The following is a 26,313-nucleotide window of genomic DNA, read 5'->3' as shown; positions in this document are numbered from 1 at the left end:
TTGTACCGCTCTTTACAGTAATATTTCGCAAATCAATTACTTTTTACTTCAGATACATAGTTTAGTAGATTTTCGAAACTTTAGTCACTAACCAAGTCAAAGAAAACGTTTTTAACAATGCAGAGTAAAATCAAGCACGGTAGATAAGAGCAATTACAAAAAAAATCAACCAAAGTTGAGTTTGGTAGTGAAAGAGGTAAGGGCATTATAACTAAGGGGAAATCTTTGTGGTTATCCCTTCCATTGGTGCCCTAATCACGTGCGTATTTTGCTTAATGGTTAATCCAGGGCTGCTTTAGTTGACTGTTAAGCCTTTATAGTATGCGATTTTACATATGAATGATGATAATAGTAATCTTTAGAGGAAGTTAAACTTGCAAGTTTGTTGCGGGGATTCAGTTCATTTTTGCAGAGAATTTCCTTTATACTTTGTTTTAAACTTTTGATTTGAAGTTCTTCTGTGATATATTTTATTTTTTGGTCTGGTTGTTGTTTTGTATTAAACACAAAGCTACACAATGGGCTATCTGTGCTCAGACACCTAGTTTTTAGCGTTGTAATTCCGCAGACATACCGCTGAGCCACTGGGGGCCTTTTTGGTCTGGAGGTATACTTTTATTTTTAGGAAGGTTGGTGTTAATTTTTCTAATCTGTAAACGTTAAATTTCGCATCATATGTTTAAATTTCATCATATTTTTTTGTAATGAAATAAATTTCTTATTTTCTATTTCGCCACAACAGAATCAGATTCTTTCGATAAGGCTTACGTTGGTTAGTGGTAATTTTAGGCTTAGCTGGCTTTTTTTTTTTTTTTTTAAGATACGTCAAACGGAAGTTAAGCTGTAATTTTTATTTTAAGTAGATAGATATAAATGTATACTCAGTACTCTCTTTGGCGAAATAAATTATTTTCATTACCTTTTACAATACTCAAAATAATACGTCAATTATTAGGCCTATATTAAATGTAAGGCCTCCAGGACGATTAACTTCTCTTTTTACTTTTCTTTGGCCTACTTCCGTTTCGTAACATCTCGTCTGCTAATTTTTGTCTGTTTCTCTACTTTTACCATTCCAATCACACTATTTATTTATCTTTAGCGCAGATAGTCTAGTTGCTTTGCGCCATGAAACAGCAAACCAAACTATTTATCTTTATTACACCTAATCGTCTGTTTTCTGTATTCTACACATCAAAAATTTTCACGCGACACTCGATAATCTCTCCATCAATGAGTTACAAACAATGCGTACGACGCCTATCGAGTTTCGTAATTAAATTTGTCATAATGTTTACTTTAAATTAATTGATTGTGACTCTCATGTTACAAATAAAGCTAAATAATCATTAAGTACTTATTCTTAAAATAAATTGTATAATTTATTTGATAAACATATAATCTTATGTAATTATATACATATATGACTGATCCCACGTTACATGCCCCGGCATTGTCAGGTGGTTAGAGCACTCGACTCGTAATCTGAGAGTCACGGGTGCGAATCCACGTTAAACTAAACATGTTCGCTCTTTCACTCATAGGGCGTTATTATGGTCAATCCCACTATTCGTTTGAAAGAGTTGCTTTTCCTCTTGTCTTACTCTGCTAAATTAGGAACAGCTAGCGTAGATACATTGCTAGATTTGAATACATAATCGATGCTCAAATGTTATTTTCCCAGTGGCTAAGCGGAAAGTCTGGGGGCGCATAACTTTCAAAATCGGATTTTGATACTCGTGGTAGGCAGAACGCAGATAGCCTGTTGTGTTGTTTTGTACTTACCAACCAACCAAACAACGAAGAGTTATTTTATTTTTCATAATGTATAATTAAAAAATATGTAAATATAACGTCATACAAAATCTAACCACTATGTAGCGCAGAGGTCTTTTGTAGACCGTAGTTCATTGATTAATACCGAAAAATAAGGATTTTCAATAGGAAATTTACAGCTTTCGGTTATCACAATTTAGATAACTTTAGTGTAAATGGTGAGTTTAAATGTTTTATTTTCTGGTTGCCAAACTTTCTTGGTTGTTTAGAATTTTTTTTTTTTTTGCAAAAGACAAAATGTAATATGCCGAGTGATGTAGCTAACTCAACAATGTAATTCAGGACCAGGTTATTCATACTCTTAGAAAGAGAATTTATATTTTTGCTATACTTTGTTGGCCCTAGTATGATGCATGCAGAAATAAACATAACCTCGACCATTAAAGCATAAACATCAGCATAAAGATACCTTTGTAATCAAATGGACAATTGATCTGAAATAGAATCATAAGGGGACCAACAAAACAAAAACGAAGTTAGATGTTAGAACTTTTTAGAAGTTAGTTTACCCAAAACCATATTCTTCTATGTTGTATGGTCTTGCTCTCATTCTCAGTACCATAGTGAACCATGTAATACTAATAATAAAGCTTAATTAGAAGCCACATTATCGACAAAAGTTTTATGGTTGCATTAGAAACATATTAAATCTTCTGGAATTAGACTGCAGTCTGAAGCACCAGACATAATACATAACTTTTTGGAACAGTATGGGATCTCTTGGTCCATCCTTGCTCTTACATCCTCTAATTTAAACTATAAATGTTAATGAATAAATTTTTAGAAGTCTTAAAGCCAACACTTATTCATATACTTATCAAGCTTTCTGTTAAACTTGTTTAAGTTTTCTGCTCCATAACATCCAAAGAAAACCCACTTCAAAGGCCAACTATCTTGCAAGAAAAATAAAGTTATCTTAGCTGAAGGTGACTTCTACTCTGCCAGTATCCACTAAGTAACTCGAAACCAGGACTGGAAAGGCCAACTTCAGTTTACAGATGGTGGTTTTTGTACTTATCTGTTAGTCTTCCTGGTGAGTTATGATTATTACAGTTATGCTTCAGAAAGTCCTTTACAACTTTGAATTACTGTAGTTTTGACGTTGTAGACTAGATGTAAACATTGGTCTTATGCTATTTATGTTTTTTTTTTAAACTTTGTTTTGTTTTACCTTGATTTCCTTTAATGAATTTTACTAAATTTACTTTTACCTTTTTACCAGATGTTTGGCACAGATAACCTGCTCCTTTGTGCCATAAAACTTTAAATCAACCAACCAACCAACCTGCCAGTGTTTATACTAAACTCTTCTTGCCCTACTATTCTCACTGTTAATTATGAACAATTATGATGCATCAACATTATCAATTCCCTTTATAATCTTTAACACCTCAATCATATCACACCCCTCCTCCAATTTTTCTTTTTCCAAGAGAAAGCAGTACAAGAGTTTTCAGCCACTCCTTATATGACAACAACTCCATCCTAAGCACCATTCTAGTAACCCAACTTTGAACCCCTTCAAACAATTCAAAGCCATTCCTAAGGTAAGGATACTAAGACTGAACACAATACTCCAAATATGACACAACAAATGAACCATACAATGAAATTATAACTGCTTTAGACTCGTATTGAAAATCTCTCTACATATGATCTGAAATTTATTTGTCCCATCACCAGCAATAACACAATGCTTGGATAGCTTTTGAGACTGATAACATATTACATCAAGATCCATTTCTTTCATGACACTGTTTAGATTATTCCCATCCAAATTATTATTCAAATTATGATAACCCACCAGCACTATTTTGCATTTATTATAATTAAATCCCATCTGCCATTTATTTGCCCAATTCACTGAGTGATATAAATTTTTCTGTAAATCAGTAGCATCCTCTTCACAGGTAGTAACACTCTATGTCTTAATGTAATCTGCACATTTAAGTAATTTATTGACCATTCTTTCATCTGTCATGGATCAAAATCAAAAAGAGCAAAGGTTCTTAGACTTGAACCCTGACATACCTCACTTGTGACATTAATATAGTTTGGTTGTTCTGTATTTGTGACAATCTTTTCTTCCAGATCCACTCTTGCTCTCATTAACACAAGTGGTAACCTTTTGAAAGAATTTCAACAGATTTCTAAGGCAAGGTTTTCCATCAGTGAAACCATGTTAGTTATCCAATAAAATTCTTAGCTTGGTTAAATAAGTTTTTGGAGTTTGTTTTTTTTTAATCAGACTTTCCAAAATGTGTTCCACAACTGATGTAAGACTAATGGGTCTATAAGTATTGGGACAATTTTCATCACCCCTAATTTCCAATTTATTATGCTTCTCGTTAATTTTATTTCTAATACTCTTTGTGAGCCAACATTGTTTTTACTTGCTGCTTCCCTATTCTTTCTATAAGGAAAATATTTACCTTGAATATTGAAAGTTTTTTCTTTGAAGATTTTCCACATTTGCTCAGTGTCTCAGCAAAACTCAGATGCCCAGTTAACAGATAATTCTTGTTGTTTCCCTTTAAAATTTGAAATCAAAACATTGTTATTTCTCTTTTCAATATGCAAGAAAAACATCAAACCTAATACAGCAGTGATCACTTGTACCCATGTGTTCCCCAGTTTTCTACCTATATTTTCAAAGTTACAACTAATCTAACATAGCAGTTTCTAGTAGATTCCTTGACCAAGTGGTAAAAAAAGCCATTATGAACAGTTGACAAAAACCTTTCTCTCTCACAGGTTGACTGTAGCATTTCCCATTTTGTTTGCCTGAAATTAAAATCACTCATAATTATGGCTTCACTAACAGCTGAAACCTTAATCTCATTGTAACTGTTTGAGTTTTGTCAATATCATTTGGTTGTTTGTAACAAATTCCCATTAAATGTCATTTTCCTTTATATCCACTTATAGAAACTTCACTGGATATAATCTCAGTGCTGTTATCTTTGATATCTTTAACTAAAACAGGATGTAATTTACATTGTACATGTAAATCCACTTCTCTCTTTTGTACTCTAATTATTAAAAAGCCATTAACACTATATTTGAAGGAAATTTTTGTCACACATTATCTATGTTTAACCACATTTCAGTTATTCCCATTATATCAAAATCTTTCATTCTTACTAATGCTCTAAAGTTATCTATTTTATATCTTTTACTTCTGTTATTATGATAGTAAGAAATAAGTCTACCCATATAATTACTTCTATACTAATTTCTCAACTAAACTTTTCTCTGCCTCTTATTTATTTTTCATTAGTTTATGGTGGACCTCACCACTATCTAGTCATGTTGTGTATGTCACTAGTAACAATAAATATGAACTTAATGAATTTTAGTATTTAGGTGAGACTTTCCAGTTTTTGAGACAGAGTAACCAAAGAGGAAATAAACATGTGGCTTCTATCAACACTTTAACTCCACTGCATACTTGTGTAGATTTTTACATTCAACTCATAGTCAGTTTGTTAGTGATAAATTTGAAAATAACATGCAGTAAGCAATCCACTTATTTTAAAATTAGATATTTAAAACAAGTTAAATGTACCTATAAGAATTCTTTAGACTATGATGACTACAGTTGTATCTTAAATGTGACAGTTCTATTCATGTTAAAAGTCCACTTAGGCTGATTAAATTATTTTAGAATCCATTTCACAAGCTGAACTAACTTAGAATACCGTGTTATTCTCCATATTTCTATCAAACTGTTAAATTCATTTTTAAATATCAACCAGTTTCAAAATGAGTATTCTTATAAATTTTTTAATGGTACATTATGATAATAAAATGAATTAAATATGTTAAAATAATTCACCCAGAAAGTTCAAAGAATACAGGTATTTCATTCAAAGTTAAATACTTATTTTAGTGTTGGTCTGCTATATACTTTGAATTGTACCTCAGTGTTATTACTATATCCTACTTGAGTCAGAGCAATGAAGTTTTATTAAATCTGTACCAGATTAGGTTAGAAAAACTACTTTCTTTCCCAAGAAATGTTTAAGATACAGATATAATACAGACCCATAATGAAGCAACAGTTCCATTACTCAGTAAATTTATCTAAAACCCATATTGAGTTACATTGTCCTTTATGAGCAGAAATATATCAAACAGCTTTACAACTTTCAACAAGAAACATATTGAAACATATTTAGAATCAGAAAGAATAATCAGGTTTGTTATTCTTCTGAGAACAAAAATATAAGAGAGTGTTACTTAGGAAATATGATTAGTTAATTGATGTTTAATAATTTTAGCTTAAAGAGACCCACAAAACATTTGCAGTAAAATTAATATATTTATTGTAACAGTACTTCTTTAAATACTAGAGTAATACAAAAGAACTCTTATCACATACACCAAAATTCTAAGTCCACTTGTCTTAGGCCTGACATTTGTTAATCATTTATTTTGCATACATCCTTTCTGGTATAAAGAAATAAATTACCACTGTAATTATGTATATTGTTTGGTTTAATTTAGTTAGGGCTGAACTTTACCATACTCAAAACAATAAATAAACTTACCATGTTATTGAATGACTTATTAATGTTAGACCTTTTTAAAACTTTGATAAGCTTGTAATATGTGTTACTTCAAAATGTTGACTGAAGTATATTTACACCTGCCTTTTGTTTATATCTTTTAAAATGAAGCACACATAAAGTTTCTGAACAGTATTATTATAAGAGATAATTTAATGTTACTTAATACATTTTGTTAGAATATTTGTTTTATGTAGAAAGAGATGCAAGTTAAACATCTGTGCAATGTGGCTAAGTGTATTTCTATTTGTTGTATTAAGATGTGTCTCATTTTAACATTTAGAAATTTATATTAGTAATAATGTTTTTTTTAACTGTAATGTAAGTGCAACTTATAGCAGTTTAAATATATTATAAGAATTTTGTTATTGTATTCAAACTCAGATTTTTATAGTTGAAAGTGATTGATAATTTGTTTTATTACACTTTCTCTGAATTACACTTTCATGTAGTTGTAAAGTTATATACTTTAATATTAGTAAGACAGTAGTAAATTGCTTTTGGCAATGTTTTGAATAATATTTTAGTTTGTATTTCTCAAGTTAAATTGATTTTGTTTGTGTTCTAGATGGAATTAACTAGTGTATTTGATATTTTCAAATACATATTTCACAGATGAGAATGAGTTTTCAATGTTGTAGCGTGGTTAGAAGATGAAGAAATAAGGTTTTATAAGATTGAAGACAGAAAAGAGTTAAGAAATTTAAATAATTCAAACTGGGAAAGGGTGCCTAAACAAGTGTGTACATGTTTGTATGTATTTTAATGGATAGGTACTTATATCTTTAATTTTAGGAACTGTTCTGGTAGTTTGTTTTGTTGAATTTGTTGACTACAAAATCACAAAAAGCTTTAAACAGAAACACTGTCAGTGATGCAGTTATTTCCTTTTTTTACTGTTTAGGTTTCCTGTGTAGATTACACTGTATATATGAAAACTGTGAGGTCATCCCATAAGTTATATCATTTTTAACACTAAGATTTAAAAGGAGGAAAAATAACTCAAATAACAACTTTAATTACATATTTTTCATCTCTTCTCAACAACAGTCTGGAAATGTATCAAAATATTTTCAATATCACACTTACAAACATCAAGTTGTTTTGAGATATAAAAGGTACAAGGGTTACTTTTTAACAAATCATAGAAGTAAACTGTTTTTCATTCAGATTATGTGTCAAGTTTTTGAAAATATTATAATCTGAAGGAGCAAGATCAGGAGAATATGGAGAATGGGGAAGTTTCTTCCAGCTAAGCTGTTCAATTTTTTTAAAAGTGGCCCTAGCAATGTTAGGATGTGCATTGTTTTAAGTTCTAAGTTTTTCATTTTGAGCTATGAGACATTGTGGAGTGATTAGAGTTGTTTCAACAGCATAATTAGATAAAAGAAAGTCACGTGGATAGTGGGAACCAGTTTGTGTCTTCACTATCGCTGTTATTGAGTCATTTTACGTTAATTAATTTGTTTGTTTGTTTTGTTTAATTTTGTGCAAAGCTACACGAAGGCCACCTGCGCTAGTCATCCTAATTTTGCAGTGCAAGACAAGAGGGAAGACAGCTAATCATCACCACCCACTGCCAACCCTTGGGCTACTCTTTTACCAACGATACATTAAGGTACGCAGTTTCTTTTTTCCGCTTCAAAACAGAAAAAAAAAACATAAAATAGCAAACCTAGTGTTTATAATTTCAAAACTTTAAACAATTCAGAAAAAAAATCGCAGGGTGAGGTATCTATCAGATGCAACAGTGATTTAGTAATAAATCTAAATCGAAGTGAGTTTGCGACAGTTAGGGTCTTGTTTACTATGATTTCATCTGTTGCTGTATGTGAACAGAGCCAACTACTGAAGATTTCTGTCATTATTTTAAAGAAAGTAACTAATAACACTGTTTTGGGTTTGAATTTTGTAGCTGGGAATATGGTTTATAATTATTTTTAACAGTGTGGTGTCGACAGTGAAATGTAACAAAACGATTGTTTGTTTGTTTCTTAGGTTAGCACAAAGCTATATATTTTACTATATACTTTTTGTCTACAGCGAAAAATCAAATTCCTGACTTTAGTGTCATAAGCCCCCTGAACTATAATTGATGGAACAAAACAAAATTTTGTTTTACTTGGATATTTGAACATAAGTACACAAGAGGTCTCTGTGCTAGTTTTCCCTAATTTTGAACTCAAAGATAGATACGAGCAACATTTACTATAAACTCTGGAATTGCTATATTTGAATTCTTCAATCTCACTCCCACTATTAAAACTATTGGCGCGCTTTTATTTAGGTGAAACGTGAACTATGGATCTTTAGATGCATTGCCTGAATGTAAACCTTCACCCACAAACTATTATATTTTTTGAAACTAAGTTGAATGGACGGTGAAATCTTATATCAAAACGTCTTCCTCTACAGTTTTGTTTCTACAATAGTTGTCATCCATTTAACTTAAATTCAGCACTAATACTTTGTCTAAACAGTGGATGAAATAATGTCGTATCTTTTCTTTTGTCTTTTACTCTTGGGTGTACATGTTTCAAAAAGAAATAAGCCTTCTTATAGCATTAGTTTATTGTTTCATCAGCTATGCGCGGCCCTGCATGACCAAGTGGGTTGAGGTGTTCGACTCGTAATCCGAGGGTCGTGGGTTAGAATCACGGTCGCACCAAACATGCTTGCCCTTTCAGCTGTGGGGGCGTTATAATGTGATGGTCAATCCCACTATTCGTTGGTAAAAGAATTGAAATTGAAAGAGGCAGATTTTTTAGTAATGTGTAATCCAGATATCTGTTATTTAAATTCCTTCTCTGTGTGACGACTTCTATAATTGCTATCCATGATCAATTACGTGTTAAAATAATTTCAAAACTTCATGGGGCCTTTTATTTGTACTCTTTCCATTCCTTTCTCTTTCTTCTATGTATTCACACCTGCTCTCTAACTCACCTTAAATGAAAAAAGGCTGTTGTTATCTCGAATATGCACCTCCACTCCCTCAAATAAATAGGCTTGTTTCACTAGTATCTTTTGCTTTCCTTGTGTTTACTCGCAACAATCAGCTATACGATGACTTCACAGAAACGTTTGATATCGGCAAATTTTCTTTTACCTTGTGTTGCAAATAATAAATAAATAAAATAATAAATCAGTTCTTCATTAAATGGAACAATAATGAAAGCAGAATATGCTGCAAACGACACTTTACCACACATCAAAAATCAGGACACTAAAAGGTAGGAAATTTCATCTTGGAAACTTGATATGTCATACAAAATACATACAAGAAGCAGGATAGAAGAGAAGCCCAAGAGTTGGCTGTGAGTGGTGATGATTAGCTGCCTTTTCTCTAGTCTTACACTGCAGAATTAGGGACTCCCTAATTTGATACTTTCGATACTTGTGGTGGGAAGAGTACGAATAGCTCATTGTGCAGTTTTGTGTTTAACTTCAACCATTTCAAACCACATTTTATGTGTGTCCTATCCTCCACTAGGGGTGATTTGTTTTTGAATTTCGCGCAAAGCTACTTGAGGGCTATCTGCACTAGCCGTCCCTAATTCTGCAGTGTAAGACTAGAGAAAAGGCAGCTAATCATCACCACCCACAGCCAACTCTTGGGCTTCTCTTCTATCCTGCTTCTTGTATGTATTTTGTATGACATATCAAGTTTCCAAGATGAAATTTCCTACCTTTTAGTGTCCTGATTTTTGATGTGTGGTAGTTTTTGATAGTTAGTAGTCTTTTATGATATGATACTTTTTTTAATAAGTCAATTTAGAAGATAATACTTCTTGAATACAGTCAGGTTATAAAACTAAACAGATATTAAATTTATAATGCAACAAGATGTTTTGTTACCAACTGGAATATAGAAAGTTTAATAACTAAAATATCATAAAGCTCACAAATAAGTCTGTCTTTAATAAATAAATGTGAACAAATGATCTTAATGTAAGGTTCAGGAAAAAAGAGGAAAAATACAGAAGACAGGAATTTTTTTGTTTCTTTTGTCGTTTTGGTTTTATTTCTGAAAATATTTCTGACTATTTAAAAGCTGCAGGAAAATTCTTCTATGGCATCATATGTTTATTCTGGTTTATCAAGTGCAGTATGTAATAATTAACTGGTTGAAATCCAAATTATTTGTTAGATAAAAATTCATCTTGACCAAAAAATATATTATTTAAACTTTTTATATTTGAAAAGAAAGATATAAACCCTGAACAGAATTAGATTTATCTACATTAATTTTCTAAAACATACAACAGAAGATTGCCATTTAAACTCTTGAAACACTTCAGTAGTTTATTACTAATAATGCAAACACAGAAAACCATACAGTTGATTTAAAAGACCTTTATACTTTACATTTTTAGTTGATAAAAGATGCATAGATAAAAAAAAAAAAAACTACATTACCTTCACCTCTCAAGTTAACATAAATACTCTTTTTCACTCTTACTTTCAACATCATCGTGGGAAAACTTGCATTTGTCACCTTTCTTACACTGTCCTTACTTACAAAAAACACACAGTACAGATTTAGGATCAGTTCCTGAAATTAAAATAGTTATATCACCTTTTTGCAAGAGATGAATGTAACTGAACTGTAGCCATGTTGAGAGTAACAAGATAAAACCATTCAATGCTGTAGTGTGTGATTTACATTAAGCAGACTTTTATCACTTGTTTTTATTCACCCTAAGAATATTAGTGACCTAACTATTGAAAAACACACAAAAATTATGAAAACTAATTTAATATTAAAGATAGCTATGTACAGTATAAGAATTCATGCTTTCAGTTAATATGTACACAATACTTGTACCATACACTTGTTACATAAGTTGTTTTAATTTTTTAAAGTTATAAAAACAAATAAAATGTACCAACATACATTTTTAAAATACATAAAAATAACATTCAGTAAAGTTACAGTAATATAATTGCTTATGCTTTTTGTTTTGAATGAGTTTTAGCTGTGTAAATAATTTTATTGTACTTATAAAGCCAATTATTGTTGGTTAGTCACAATTTTCTATCTGATTTATGTCTCTGCTAAGTGTTATAACTGCAGAACTCATATGCAATAAAACTGTATTTCTTTCCAACGACTCCTAAAGAAAATATTTAACTCTCACTGATGAAGAATAAATATTTATAATTACAAGTTATACATTAGTACAATTTTAGTGCCAAACCTTAAAAAAAATTCTGAGAAATAAATATTTAGAACCTTAAATGGGTGAAATTGTAAACCTGATGTTCCACACTTTAGAAATTCTTTTATATATGACTAATGGTAAAATATTCCTTACTTATGTCAGGATTTCAATGTCAGGGAAATGTATCTAAAAAAGTAAAAAGCAAAGAGGTTCCATCTGTAAACACATTTAAGACTACATATCAAGAGCAATATTAATATGGTAGAATACATCATGATGTATTTCAGTTTCTATATAATACATAAGGTATAAAAACCATAATTATTCTATAAAGTATTTTAACCTTTTCTTGAATAACTCAGTTTGAAAGATTCAACTTATGTTATTTGCTATTTCTAAGAAATAAAATCTTAAAAACCTTTATGACCTACTTAGACAGCCAGATCATTAACGTATCCAAAGATAATCTGTATTAATAACACTTCTGTAATAATTCTTAAAAGTCTTCAGTTAACTATAAAATCCTATGTTTTTTAGTACTATTAAACCTCACATTGACATATTCTCCTGCTCATTTTACACCACTTCAAAACAAGCAAAAGCAATAATGGGGAAAAAAAAAATTTTTGTATTTATATGTTTACAAAAACATGCCATATCAACATGTAGGGGGAGGTTAAGTGATTAACAATGTATCACGTATTTCGTGATGACGAGAAACCAACTTGAAGTAAAAATGTATCTCAGGACAACTGTTGCAAACTCCCTCTTTGTTAATCTGAAGATGACCTGAGAAGGTCAAAACATTGTTCTCAGCTTTATTTTGGTATAACCAGTTTTCCTGAGATACATATCACATACTTGTTATGTTACTGGAAAGTCATACAACAATGGGAATATACAAATTCCAGAATTTCTTGCTCACACTCTCTATTGAATTACATAAAAATAACTTATGGGAAAGCTAGTCTAATCTAACATTTGTATCAGGTAAAATTAAAATAATAAACCTTTTTACTCCATACACAAATTACACTGCACAAACAATTTTTTTGAAATGTTTTGCTTCCTGAAAAGGTTTTCCTGATTGTGACAGGTACCTGGTGGGTATGCACAAATACAGTTTTGGTTTTGCTTCATCACCTAGGAACTTTAAGGAATAGACAATTAACTGTTTACTGGCAATAACATATTTAATTGCATTTATGTTTCTAATATGCTATTAAGTTAAACATAATTAAAAGTGTTTTGCTCCTGATTTTTGTTTGTATCATAACAAAAAGACTATCATAAAAGACTACTAACTATTATGGTATTATTTTTGAAATAGAAATCCTGTAATCCAAGCACTTTTGAAAGTTTGACTTTTCTTCTTCAGGGACAAAATGGGTGTGGTGGTGTAATCGAAGAGTGATATGTATATTTGGTTTTCCAGGAAACATTTATTTTTCTGTGAACTATTGAAAGTTTTTTATTTCTGGTACAATGTAGCCTTTGGCAAGAGTGTATGTGAAAATGTGTTATGGATATTTTACTTAAGAAATGGCTAAATATGTGAATATATATAAAATTGTGCTCAGGTGTTTAAGTAAAATAAATATGACACCTGGAGATTGACTGATAAAAATATACTAATCAGTTTATAAAAACAGGAATGAAAAATTATCTTAAAAATGGTAAGTTTTATGAAATTTGGCCTTCATAAAACTAATTAATAAATAAAGTTATTTTTCTGATGAAACCAATGAATGTAGATCACTGATTCCAGGATCTATGTTAATAATGAAAGGTTTAACAGTATTTAGATGAGCAATCCCAAGTAATACTAAACTTTCAAATAGAATTTCTCTTATTATTACCTATCAGTTTAAACTCAAACATTTCATGGAATCTGAAGAAACATTTTTATCTTCTACGGCTCAATCATTGTCATAAACAGATATTTCCTGAAGTTCTTGTTGCCTCCTTCCAAAAAAACAGAACTCTAAAAGGTATCATTGTTCACAGAAAAGTGAATAACATCCTACTCAAAAATGAGTGTCGTCCATGTAGTAAAGTCTTTTGTCAAACCTACAAGTTCATAAAAACCACTAACACATTTTCTGACATGCACAAACAAAGAAACTTTATATAAAGAAATCAGTTGTTAAACAAAAAACACCATTTTTATTACACAGTGTAACAAAATGCAGTCATCAATATGTAGGACATAAACAACCTTTAGAGAACATTTCAACAACCATAAATCTTCTATTGACACTAAAAATGATCTCCCAGTTGCTCAACACTTTTACCAACTCACTTGGGTTATAGGATTTACCATTTCACTTCTATCAAGACTTCTTGAACCTAGGTGTTTTTCTGTCATGAATGATGAAAACCATTGGATTGAATCTTACAGATGATACACACACCTTCAGTATCTGCCATTTATCTTCAAACAGATATATTATCCCTCCAGGTGCTATTTTTCAACCTACTTGCCAATCTTAATGGGGTAAGCACCTAATTTATATTTTTATACACTTATCTCCAGAACCCACTCAGTGGCTACTATACTTGTTTTCCAAATCTACATAATGATAGAGGTAAAGGAAAGCTCATCCAACCTGATTTTTATGTGACTACTGTTGAGATGGGGTTTTCCTGCAAGACCACTATGGTTGTATTTGTGTGCATGTGTGTATCTTGATGTCCATTGCAAAACACATCTTTCATGTAATAATATGTAAAAAGCCAGCATCAGGGGAGAAGTATCTGCCTAATTTACTGGCTCATGCATGCCAGGTTTTCAAAATAGGTTTCTCCTGTAATGTACTTTTGCAATGGTCAAGATATTTTTAAATCGGGTCAGGGGACCTTTTCAAAGTGTATCCAGTGTGACCACCCCAGAATGTATTTGAGTGAAATACTGGACAGTTCCTCTCTGGTGGTGTGATCTTTTTGGAAAAAGTCCAAGCTGGCAGTGTAGTGCAGTACAATGGGTAATTTGGCTGGGGTATCCATGTCAATGTAGCATAGACCACCCACTATTATATAGTGTGACAACTTCTCAGTTGTTTGGGCCAGCAAAATGGGTAAAAGTGTTCTTGTTTGGAGTCAGTTCCTGTGTGTATATAGTGAGTAACTTGTACGTATAAACCATATGGCTTAATTATTGCACTTGTTACACTACACCTTGTGTTCATCTGACTTGTTAAGTACAGATAGTTCAACTGGTCATGTATTTTGCCTGACTTAATTTTGCCTTCCTTCTTTCATACATCTACCCAAACAAAGAATATACTGTCTCCTCTAATAAGCTCTTATTATAAGATATCCTGTTTCACCTTTTGATGCATTTTCTGAAGTACTGTGTGGGGAGAGATAAGTGGATTGTTTTGGAAATTATCATTTCCCTTACTTGTAAATGCATTTCTGATAGATACCTACCTTTCCACACACCTTTTCATTCATCTTTCTTACTACCAGTGCAAGTTATTGTCATTGCATTGTTTTAGAATGAAAATTTCAAGTGTAAGTGCTTATGGGGATGTATTACACATGTAAGATGTATCATTCTCCTGTAGATGGTGGCCCGGCATGGCCAAGCGTGTTAAGGCGTGCGACTCGTAATCTGAGGGTAGCGGGTTCGCATCCCATTCGTGCCAAACATGCTCGCCCTTTCAGCCCTAGCTGCCTTCCCTCTAGTTTTACACTGCTAAATTAGGGATGGCTAGCACAGATAGCCCTCGAGTAACTTTGTGCGAAATTCAAAAATTCAAACAATCTCCTGTAGATGGAGGGTTATTGTTGCATGATAATTAAATCATATACTACCATAGTTCACAAAGAAATGTAAGTGGGAGACAGTTCAAAGCTATTGACATTCACAAAATCTCAAATGCCAAGCACATGAGGAATGGCCACTGCATGCAGAAAGGTAAATTTATAACTTGAGAACAAGTTCTGTTGACCACAATCTTTTTCTCTCATTGTGGAAGATTTGAATCTGATGTGGACATCTCTGAAAGTTTGAACTTTAACTAAGGTTATATTGTTGGCTTTTCATATCCTTGTATATTTGTAAATATTTTTTGGAGGCACTTGAGAATAATAAGTATGGTTGGTTCTGGTCTCCTTATGGAGGAGACAAGTGTCATTACCAACATACACTCCCACCAGGTTTTGTTCTCAATAAAGACAAAAAGAAGAACCACGAAAAGAAAGATGACATTTCCATTGAAGAACTTGTATAGAAAGAGGTTTGTTCAAGCATTGTAAAACTGATTTATATTTCACTCAGATCTCTTTTTTTTTTTTTTTGAATAACCAAAAGTTTAAAGATAATAATTTAGTGAGATAACTAACTGTAAAACTGGAGTGTTTATGTTCACAGCTATTGATTGTAGATTATATGTATGTAAGTGTATATTTAAAAAAAGAAACTTCCATAGATTGACATCATCACAACACTATGGAACTCTGGATGTGTATCTTATTGAAGGAACTGTTTGTACAAAATGTAATGTTTATTATTATTGTACTACAGTGATAATTCAACCAAATGTACTTCATATACCACCTCAGGTTTTACTTAGAAAGGATTCGTTAGATTTTATAATTGTTGTGAGAAAAAATTTGTCTTCAAAATGTAAAAGAATTAGGAGAGGCCTTTTCACCAGTTCCTTGAGAACTAATCAAAAGAAATATTTTAATTTACAGAAACCAGTATATTAAGAAGAATTAAGAATAAATGTTTCTAAATTTCTCAAAATATCTTTTCATAATTAATAGCCTTTCTGAAAATTACACTGTGAATATTATTTTGTCTCATTTTTAAGATAATTTTGTAAACTTGTATTTTAATTTTAACACATTAGTGACACTCTGCAGCCTAAATAATGATTAATCAATTTTCTATAAAAATTAGACAGAATTTTTACATCAGTTTGAAACTGCAATTACATTTCTTTATAAGACTGTAATATAAAATCCATTGGTTCATTAAATAAATTACTTCACTTTGACTAACTGTAAAATGATTTGGTGAAAGAGATATTACTGTTATTTACCAAAGAAGAATGCGTCATGATGCAATAGTTGATACCTGTTATTTTAAGATGCTCCAAAGCTTCTCTTTTGTACTTTGTTTAAAGTGAGTATTAACAAATAATTCTGAAAAAGTCAAACTTTCACCTGGCTATAGGTCAAACCACATGTGGCTTGAATTAAGTCATGTTAAATTTCAAGAACAAAATTAAATCATTGAATTAAAAAGAATATAGAAAATAAACTTGTAGTTATTCTTCTATACTTTTAAATAATACATCAGAATTGAAATGTATTCAATAAAGTTTAGTATGAGACACTACTATTAAGGTAAATAATGCCATATGTCTCCAGCAATATTATTCATAGACTAAATATTTTGCTGTTACAACATTATTAGGAGCTGTCAGTATTCTATAAATTCACCAATCCATTTGAAACTGGATAAGTGAACTAGTAAGATGTTTAATAGCTCCTGAAAAATCTGAGGTTCAATTCAACGTGGTGGACACAGCAGCTATCCTAGCGCTGCTCTGCTCTAAGATAGCCAAGCTCCTGAAAAACTGTAATAGTAAAATGTTAAGCTAATGAAGATACATTCTAGAGATATAAAGCATTATCTTATCTGTCTTAATGGAATTAGTTTAATATTTAATGCCTATTTGGGCCAAGTGTTGGTTTAGTGTTATTTTTTTATCATAATATCCTCTTGAAACATACAAATGAAAGGATTTTTTGTGTTGGTAGTGTAAAGTTTTTAATGGATAATTCTGACACTTTGACATAAGCAATTAGATTATTCTGTACCACCCTGTCCAGAAATACTGCACTAAACTTGTGATGTAAGTAAATATTTTAGATGCAACTTTTAAACATGCAATATTTTTAAACAACCAAATATGAAAACATTAATTTATTGACAATTATTGTTGTAAACTTACTTTCTACCAGTGTGTGTGTGTGTGTATGTATAGTAATGTAAATTTATGGGTATGTCAGGCTCAGAATTCTTATGCAATTAGTGTTTGACTTATTGGTTATAAATGTGACAATAAATGAACAGTATGCACTCCTTGTTTTTACAATAATGTGTGTGTATATATATTCAGAAAAAGTTAAATTTATGTATAATATTCTTTGCTCTATGGAGATCATAGTTGTATCTTAAACATTATACATTTCTCTTTCTTGTCAAATGTTCACTTAGGTCAATTCAATTGCTCTAGAATTCAGCTGATAAACCATAGTTTTTCTTTATTTTAATCACAATGGTGTCCATGTATAATTCATTTACACTGTCACACGTGTTACTACAGTTGTCTTTTGAATTCCTTATAATCATCTGCCTTTTCTCAAGTCCACACAGGTGGGTTTACGTAGTTTAGAACACCTTTTGATGAGACAAATTCTCCTAATCTCTTTCAAACTTTAATATCACTCTTTACATATCACCCATTAGACCATTAACCCCTATGACAGTTAAATGTACACTTTTTAACTTTTCTCTAACCAAACTTCTCTTTTAATAACGTTTACTCTATTTCCACTCATTTGGTCACAGCTATTTATACGTTCATCACTTAAGCCTTCTAGAAATTTCCTTAGCCTTTACATCAATGAATTACAAACACAAAAATATTAATAACACTACATACATTAAACAGTCTTTAATATCTGACAATAAGTACCCTCTTCAAGGAAATTATTTAAGATATTTTTGTTCACTATATATAAAGATGTTTTCAGCTCACCTACAAAGTATATTTATACTGATTGCACCAATGTTTACGGTCCTTTTGATGGCTTCAATGTGGAACTCTTTGTCACAAAGGTACAACACCCACCTCATGATCCTCACATTACTGACTTGCACCTCTGAATATATGCAAATTGGTGATGGTCTGTCCAGATGATGAACTCCTTCCTGTACAGATAGTTCTGGAACTTCTTAATGGTAAGTATGATGGTCAGACACGCTCATTCAGTAACAGAGTAGTTCTCACTACTTAACAGCTTTTTACTTGTATATATTACTGGAAATGGTCCATCTCTATATTATTGTAAGAGCACTTTCCAAATTTCAGTGACTGAAGCATCAGCCTAAACAGTCAATGATTTGTTGAAGTCTGGAATGCAACCTGGTGTCGTCATTTCTATGTTACTTTGTTGGATAAGCCTTTCTTGGTCAGGTTAGTCAATGGTGCATTAATTTCAACATAGTTTGGGATGAATTTCCTGTAATACCAAAATAAATCCAGAAAGGATATGACTTGTCGCTTTTTAGTCAGAACTAGTGTATCTTGTATTTGGAATACATTCTTTTCCATGGCTGTCTTTCAGTCCCAGCACATAATGTGCGGTGTAGCACTTGGATGGTCTGATGGTGAGACCTGCTGCTCTCACATGTAACAGCTTTCTACATTTCTTCATATAGTCTTCCCATTTCACAGTATGTGTCAGGATGGCATCTACATAATGCTTGATATTGGTGGTGTTGCACAGCATCCTCCTTATCATGCAGTTGCATGTTTCTGCAGAGTTGACTTGGCACCTGCTGAAATTGGTAACATCCATCTGGTATTACAAATGATGTCTTCTCTGTAAATCGTGTCTTCATTAGGATTTGGCAATAACCTTTACTGAGGTTGATCTTTGAAGAGAACCTGACCTGATAGTTTCTAGGTTGTCCAGAGGTTTAGAGTTGAACTTCATCACAAGATTCAGCTTTTGGAAATTTATATAGAAACATTTAACCTATCTCTAATTTTGAGATTAAAACTAGTAAATGGTAGGCTGAATTTGAAGGCTTAACAATTCCAGCTTCCAACATTGCCTCAGCTTCCTGCTTTGTAAGGTATTTCATTGCATAAGGCATCTGAAAGGGAGCTTAACTTTAGCTGGATGCCATGTTGTTGTGTTGCACAAGGCCTATCTTTCCTGGTCTATCCATGAAGATATCTCTCCTCTTTCCATTCTTTTATCAAAATTGACATGGTTATATTTCATGTAATCTCCATGCTATTTGCACTTTTACTATAGTTGTGCACATATTATTTCCACTGTCCTCAGCATTTTCTTCTACCACAACTTACCACTGTGTAATCATGGCTGTGGCTTACCAAATGTTATACACTTACTTAATAGTAATGTAAATTTATAGGTGTGTTGGGCTATGAAATTTTCTGCAGTAGGTGTCTCTGACTTGCTAGCAGTAAAATTGACAAAAAATGAACACATGCACTCCACTTGTTTTTCAAAATAATATATGTTTGAAACAAGTTAAATGTATGTACAAAATTATTTACACTATGGAGATAATATTTGTATCTTTGACACTATACAGTTCTATTTTTATTGTCAAAAGCCCACTTACGCCAATTCAATTGTTTTAAAATTCAGCTGACAAGCTAAACTTTTATTTTTTTAAATCACAGTAGTATCATGCTATCACATGAGTTACTACGGTTGTATCTTTAACTTTCTGTATTATTCTGTTTTATGTACTTCCAATTATCATTTTTCTTTTGTTGAAGTCCACATATGTGGGTTCAGTTGGTTTAGAACACCCTTTTATGAGGCATATTATTCTCCTTATCTCTTTCAAACTTTAAATGTCACCCTGACCTACCAACCATTCACTTCCACAACAGTTAACTTTACAAAGTCTAACTTTTCTCTGACAGAAGTTTTCTTTCATGTGACGTTTACTCTTTTTTCATTCATCTAGTTGTAGTTATTTATACATGTATCATAGTCTTGACACCAGTGGATTGTAAACACAGTGTTCAATAGCCTCAACATCAGTGAGTTACAAAGTAAATTAATTAGTAACACTACCTGCACTAAACAGTCTTTAATATTCAAGTTGGTGTAAAGTTTAGACATAAGTTTTCTCAATTTTGTTTTGTAGTATTTCCCAAAATCTTACACTTACATTATTTTGCTCTCTTTCCAAAAACATTAAGTAATAGGTGTTTATATGAAGTTAAATTGTATAATTTGTAGTTAAGTAAAAGTACTCATTGTTTTTGGTATGATTTTACAGAACTGTATTGTATCTTGAATACTTTGTTATTACATTATTATTGAATAGTATTATAATTTTATAAACTTATATTTCCTGTGCTTTATAATAATATATCTAATTTTTACAATTGTGTCATTACATTCTGTGTATTTCAAGAGAGCAGCTCTGGGGTCTAACTTGACAAGAATTTCATTTTAAACATTTCTGGCTTGGAAAAGGAAAAAGTATTTTATTCTCTGACTATCCACACTTCAATACAAGTTTACTTATTGAATTTCATATTTTGTACTCTTGTCTTCCTATTTTTTATGTTTATGAAGGATAGTATACTTTTAAAATATTTTCATTAAAATGTACATAAGTTGGTATCATTGTTTTAAGTTGTTTAGATTTTTTATACACTAGACTTTATTGACTTATAACAGTTTAGATCTTTATTACATTCTTTTAACGAAAATGTGTGTAAAGTGTAACAGTTAATATATATATATTTGAGAAATAAGTACATACACATATATATAAGTATAAAAGATATTGTGTACAATTTTTTTATTTTCTCTAATTACATGTATGTTCAATATTTAATTGAAATATATTTTGTAAGCATAGTATCAACAACAACATTATTTTGATTTGTAGATAGCAGAGAAGAAGGAAAAGCTCAAGTGGAACAGGACAGGAAAAAAGCAGAGTTTAAAGCTGGTCATCACATTAGTGTAAGTGATATTGTAAAACTGTGTGACTGTCACCACATGATGAGTATTATTAGCAAGTTAAAGTTTGTTGACCATCATCTTGGTGTAATTATAATAGATGAACTCTACTGGTCATCCCTTAATTTAATGAAATATAACTGCATGCTATCATCATAGTGTATCATCTATTGTAAATATTGATATTGTTTGATTGACATAAGAAGTAAGTGATCAACAGTTTGTAAAATCATTCTTGAAATTACTGATCATCACTGTGATATAAATAATAATATATTTATTTTCAACATACCTTGTACTTTGCTTAAGAAGAGGTAAGCTAACCTTACAAATAGCAAGATAACTTGATGTAGAATTTTAACATTATATTGTACAAAATGTATTATTAATGAGTGTGGTCATAGAGCATATTTAAACTTGTCAAGTCTATTCTTTTAATTGTTACGTATGTTGTTCTGAAGAGTAAACTAGAATCTTCATAGTTATGAGTCTTCAAACAGTTCAGTGGACGAGAGATGTTTACATTCAACCCAGACTTGGCTGTAGAAGACTAGATGGGTGAAGATGAGGCAGCATATGATCAATTTCCTCAAGAAGATAGTGAGGTATTGATATTTCGTCTATTATCAAAGCAGGAGGTCTTGTTTGCATGCTATTTTATCTCTTAAGCATTTTCATGGAAATGTTGCTTAATTAAACAGTGTGTGTTTTATCCAGTTCATCAATATCATTTGATATCATAGTTTGTTTCTTCAAAGAGAAAAAAAAAGTTGAACAGTGAAACATTTATATATTTTTATTTCTGTCTCCACATTACAGGCTGTGGTATCACAAGGATATTGGAAGAATTCTCTTAATACAAAAAAAGACATAATTATAATCTCTCTCTTTTTTGATTAATACCAGCAAACTTGGTTGTTAGTGTTGACACATCAGTGAACAGTTTTGTCTTTTTGTAGCTGGGAAATTTAAAATTGATTTTAAAAGGCTTTTATAGTTTTGGAGGAAATAAAAATACACATTTAAACTCAAACCAAAAGTTTAAAAAATACATATATTAATTTGCTTTCATGGTTAAAAACATGAAATAAATACCTAATTTAAAATATTTTATGAAAAGTGAATGAAATAATGAACAAAACTGTTTATGGATATTGTATTAAAGAAAGGACATTAGGTGTTTAATGAGTCAGTTTACAAGCATTGTAAATGGTGAACTTTCTTCATTGAATGTGAAGTTTTAAGTCAAGTTCTAGAAAAGTTAATTACTTATGAAGAATCAGTTCTTGTTTCAGATTTTTCTTAACTGGAAAGGGGGGTAGTGAGACATATGCTGGGATTAAATCTGAAATTATGGTAAAACTAAATTTGTGGACAGTAGTAGCTTTGGGGTTGGAGAACTATTTTAGCTCCCTCCCACGAGTGCTATCTCTGTTAAGAAATATAATTATAGAATTAATATATATAATATATATAAGTAATATAAATATTACTTTTAAATTTTGTCAATGCTAACGTGTGTGAGATATATTTATCATAAAATTTGAGGACATTGGAACATATAAAAATTTAATCTTTGTGAACTTTCTTTGCAGTTGCATAACTGTGATTCATATCTAGAACTAACACCTGAGACCCTTATCCTGCAAGCAAATGTAGGATTAACATTGTTACTTAATCTTCATGAAGTGAACAGAAGAAAAGCAAACCTATATGGTAAGAAGATGTACTCAGTATCAAGTATGTATTACATTAAGAAAGTAACTGTTATAGTTGTGCCTTAAATTTAATTCAAGTGTCTGTTGAAGTGGGAAAGTTATAGTTAATGTTTAATATGAAGTATCTATTTTAATAAGAGAATTGTTGACAAAATTTTAAAAAGTATGTTATAATAATATGAAGTTAGAACATAATATAAATTAGCTGTTAAAGTAAGATATTGTTAAAAACCATTATTATCAGCTGTAATAATAATTAATTTGTATTTAATGCTTATTAATTTAAAAAAAAGATGTTCAGACTTATTTAATGAAACCACAAATATTTCATTTATAGAAAAAATCATGACATTGAAAATGTTAAAAGAAAGGCCTGTCTGTAAAAGGTAGTTTGCAAATTTTTTTACAGATACTAAAAAGCCTGAATGAAGCTTATAGCTAATAAGAATGATAAATGTATTGATATATGTAAAAATTATATATTTGCTTTGTTAGTTGTTGTCAATGTTTCAAAATGTATTGAGAAAGATCAGGACAGATTGTGTTGATTAAATATCATATAGATAATTATAGCAGTAATTGTTAGTATTGTTGTTAGTGGTATTTTGTACTAACATGGTGTTCATTATGATTGTTTTATTAAATAAATTTGTAGGAGAGGAGGGGAAGCAGCTGGTTGAGAAGATCATCTTGCTGCTACAGTAGATGGAGAAGCTGTTCCAATCAATGAAAACCTATTTGATAAAGATCTCCAAGAATTGGATGTGGAATAACCAATGCATAATAAGTAGAAATCCTATAAAGTTACAGTGTCTGAAACTTAACTGTAGTGTGTGTAACTGAACATTGACAGTGACTTGTGTCTCCCAGATTCTTCTTAAAGATAATTTCAAGATTGTTTTACAAAGTGCTGACCACAGATATGATCTGTACCACTAGTAGATGTCTGTTCTTCATTTATTTATTACTTCCCTACCTGTAACTGAACATTTTTGTTAATAGTTTAAAAAACACATTCTATTGAACCTAATGTTTTACCTTTGTCATTTTGTTCAAAGCAAGTTACCAAGTTTGGTTTAAGAAATTTATTGCTCAATGCAGTGATTAATAATGTGTTTCTCTAATTGAAATGCTAATGTTACCTTAAAAACAAAAATTTCATAAGATTGATAAAATGTTTTAAGTAAAACAAGATATAACAGGAGTAAATGTGATTTTTAAAGAGCAATAATTTTTCTATCTTTAGGAATTTGGTTGTGAAATGTATATTTTTCATTGAATATCTTGTTATAAATCTTCATTATTGCAAAATAAATAGTGAAAAAATGAAGCAGTGTGAGTTTAATTCATTGATTGGCACACATCAGATAGTGTTTTTAATTTTTGTAAATGCATAGTTGTATGTATTGAATACAAAAAAGTATTTAATCAACTTTCTACAAAATTCACAGAAGGATATAAACAAAAACAAACATAATGCATTTCTGACAGTTAAATAGAAATAACAAAAAGTAAAAACAGATGTATTGATATTTAACCCACACGGTGTGTCTGCACTGAATTACTAAGCTCAGATTTAGACCTTGAACATGGACCAAGAAAACAGTGAAAGAGTTTGCAACTGATGAAACTACATTTTAATCATAAAAGTAATACGGTCTGAACACTTTATTTAGTTACCTGTGCTCATAACTAGGTATATTTTTATTTCTGATCTATGTAAAAGACTTGCTTTGATCAAAAGTTAATATTAAGTCTATACCAATTTCTTGCGATATCCTGATCAGTTTCTAATTTAATTATATTTACGATAACATCAAGTTAATGCATACATATTTTACAGATAATTGAATGTTACTGAAAGTTATTTCTAGTCCATGTTCAAGGTTTGAAACTGAGCCTAATCCCCAAACTTAGTAATTCAGTTTTTAAATATACAAATAGTTTTTTTGTATATTTTTATTTGAATTATGGAATTTTAAGCACAATTCTAACATAGTAAACTGTGAAATCTGAATACATTTATTTAATTGTTTGTCTTATTTTATTGCAAACAAACAACAACAAGATGAAATGGTTTCAAACTTCAGAATTATTTTTATGAATTGTATAACTTGTCCAAATAAAAGTTAACATTTTTATACTGAAACTGTATTTCAGATAGGTATTTACCTCTTCTCACCTCAAAGCTGTTTCAATCTTGATTTGCTCTCTAAACATTGCCAAAAAAAAACTTTTCACCTAGCTCATCAGTCTTTTAAAACATGTACTGATCATGCAACTACCTTCCAACAATCCTACTGTACCATCTGTACCAGCACAGCTAATGCAGTCTATTATTCTAGCATAATCCTCACTTTCAAGAACTGGCAAATCAGTGGGGAAGGAAGTGGCTGAAGTGAGGCAAGTATGTATCAAAATACATTGTCAGGATTAGAAAATGTTAACTTCTGAAATGGTCTCGCTTCTTCTCACCTCACTTTGAAAGACTAGAGGGGCAGATGAACATGCAAAAAAACAAAATCAAGCAGAAAGTAACCATACTGAAAGAACTGGTGTGCAAGATTAAAAACAGAAGTCGCATCTGTGTGGTATAGAACTATTTTTCAAATGGGTATGTTCTTTACCCAGTAAAGAGCACAGTACCACAAAGAGGGAAAAACAGAATGGGCTAGCACCTACTTGCATTGGGGAAAGACATACGGTACCAAATCAGTATAAGTGTTGGAGAGCAAGACTTGAATACCATGACAAAGTTGAAAAATCCAGTGAGGAAGTGATAGCAACTCATATAAGTGCCAATTGTACATCTTCAGGTCACACTGAATTATGACAAGTGCAATCTATCCAGTTGAAACACCTCATATGAGATACTGTAAGCAACAAGTGCAGCTTATCTAGTCAAAATGCTTTGTATCAGATATTGTGAGCAATAAATCAGTCCACCCAGGCTAAACAGCCAGAGAAAATACCTTTGATGTGCAGCTGTGTTATGAGGACACATATAAATATAAATACATATATATATGAGTGTGATCAAGAGAACTGTTATAACTAGCTCATTGTCAGCATACATGTCCTACTTATGTCACTTATGCAGCAAACAAAAGTACTAAACATGATGACAGTGAAACATATAAAGGTACAAGAGAGGCTAGGACTAAAGGACCATGAAGGGTACATGAACAGACCAAGTGCAGTCTGCCCAGGCAGAAAATGTCCAGGGGAAGTGCCTTGGAATACAACAAATAA

At 31.1% G+C, this 26,313-nt stretch overlaps 1 protein-coding gene across 15 annotated transcripts; it reads left to right on the top strand.

Annotated features, from left to right (window-relative positions):
* Positions 1-576: 576 nt before the first annotated feature.
* On the top strand, positions 577-24,391 carry LOC143253458 (uncharacterized). Of its 15 annotated transcripts, none has more exons than XM_076507387.1 (8): positions 577-629; positions 2,681-2,869; positions 7,023-7,146; positions 7,904-8,025; positions 21,270-21,346; positions 21,844-21,948; positions 22,939-23,059; positions 23,399-23,466. In XM_076507387.1, exons 6-8 carry the CDS (start codon positions 21,898-21,900, stop codon positions 23,449-23,451), a joined length of 225 nt encoding a protein of 74 aa, XP_076363502.1. In that variant the 5' UTR covers positions 577-629; positions 2,681-2,869; positions 7,023-7,146; positions 7,904-8,025; positions 21,270-21,346; positions 21,844-21,897; the 3' UTR covers positions 23,452-23,466. The 15 variants fall into 15 exon arrangements, 14 of the variants coding, with proteins under 14 accessions (XP_076363502.1, XP_076363509.1, XP_076363505.1 ...); XM_076507388.1 differs by lacking the exon at positions 577-629 and adding an exon at positions 1,487-1,994 and having other exon boundaries at positions 7,049-7,146; XM_076507385.1 differs by lacking the exon at positions 577-629 and adding an exon at positions 1,487-1,994.
* The last annotated feature ends 1,922 nt before the right edge of the window (positions 24,392-26,313 follow it).

Source organism: Tachypleus tridentatus, chromosome 6 (genome assembly GCF_004210375.1).
Source record: "Tachypleus tridentatus isolate NWPU-2018 chromosome 6, ASM421037v1, whole genome shotgun sequence".
Lineage (NCBI taxonomy): Eukaryota > Metazoa > Arthropoda > Merostomata > Xiphosura > Limulidae > Tachypleus > Tachypleus tridentatus.
The sequence above is the reverse complement of the archived record's forward strand: the minus strand, read 5'-3'. Positions and strand labels throughout refer to the sequence as shown.

Coding starts and splice junctions, on each gene's coding strand:
- LOC143253458 (XM_076507387.1), top strand. CDS start 21,898: ATGGGTGAAGATGAGGCAGCATATGATCAATTTCCTCAAGAAGATAGT. Junction 21,949..22,938: donor TTCCTCAAGAAGATAGTGAG/GTATTGATATTT, acceptor CTTTCTTTGCAG/TTGCATAACTGTGATTCATA. Junction 23,060..23,398: donor AAGAAAAGCAAACCTATATG/GTAAGAAGATGT, acceptor TTTCATTTATAG/AAAAAATCATGACATTGAAA.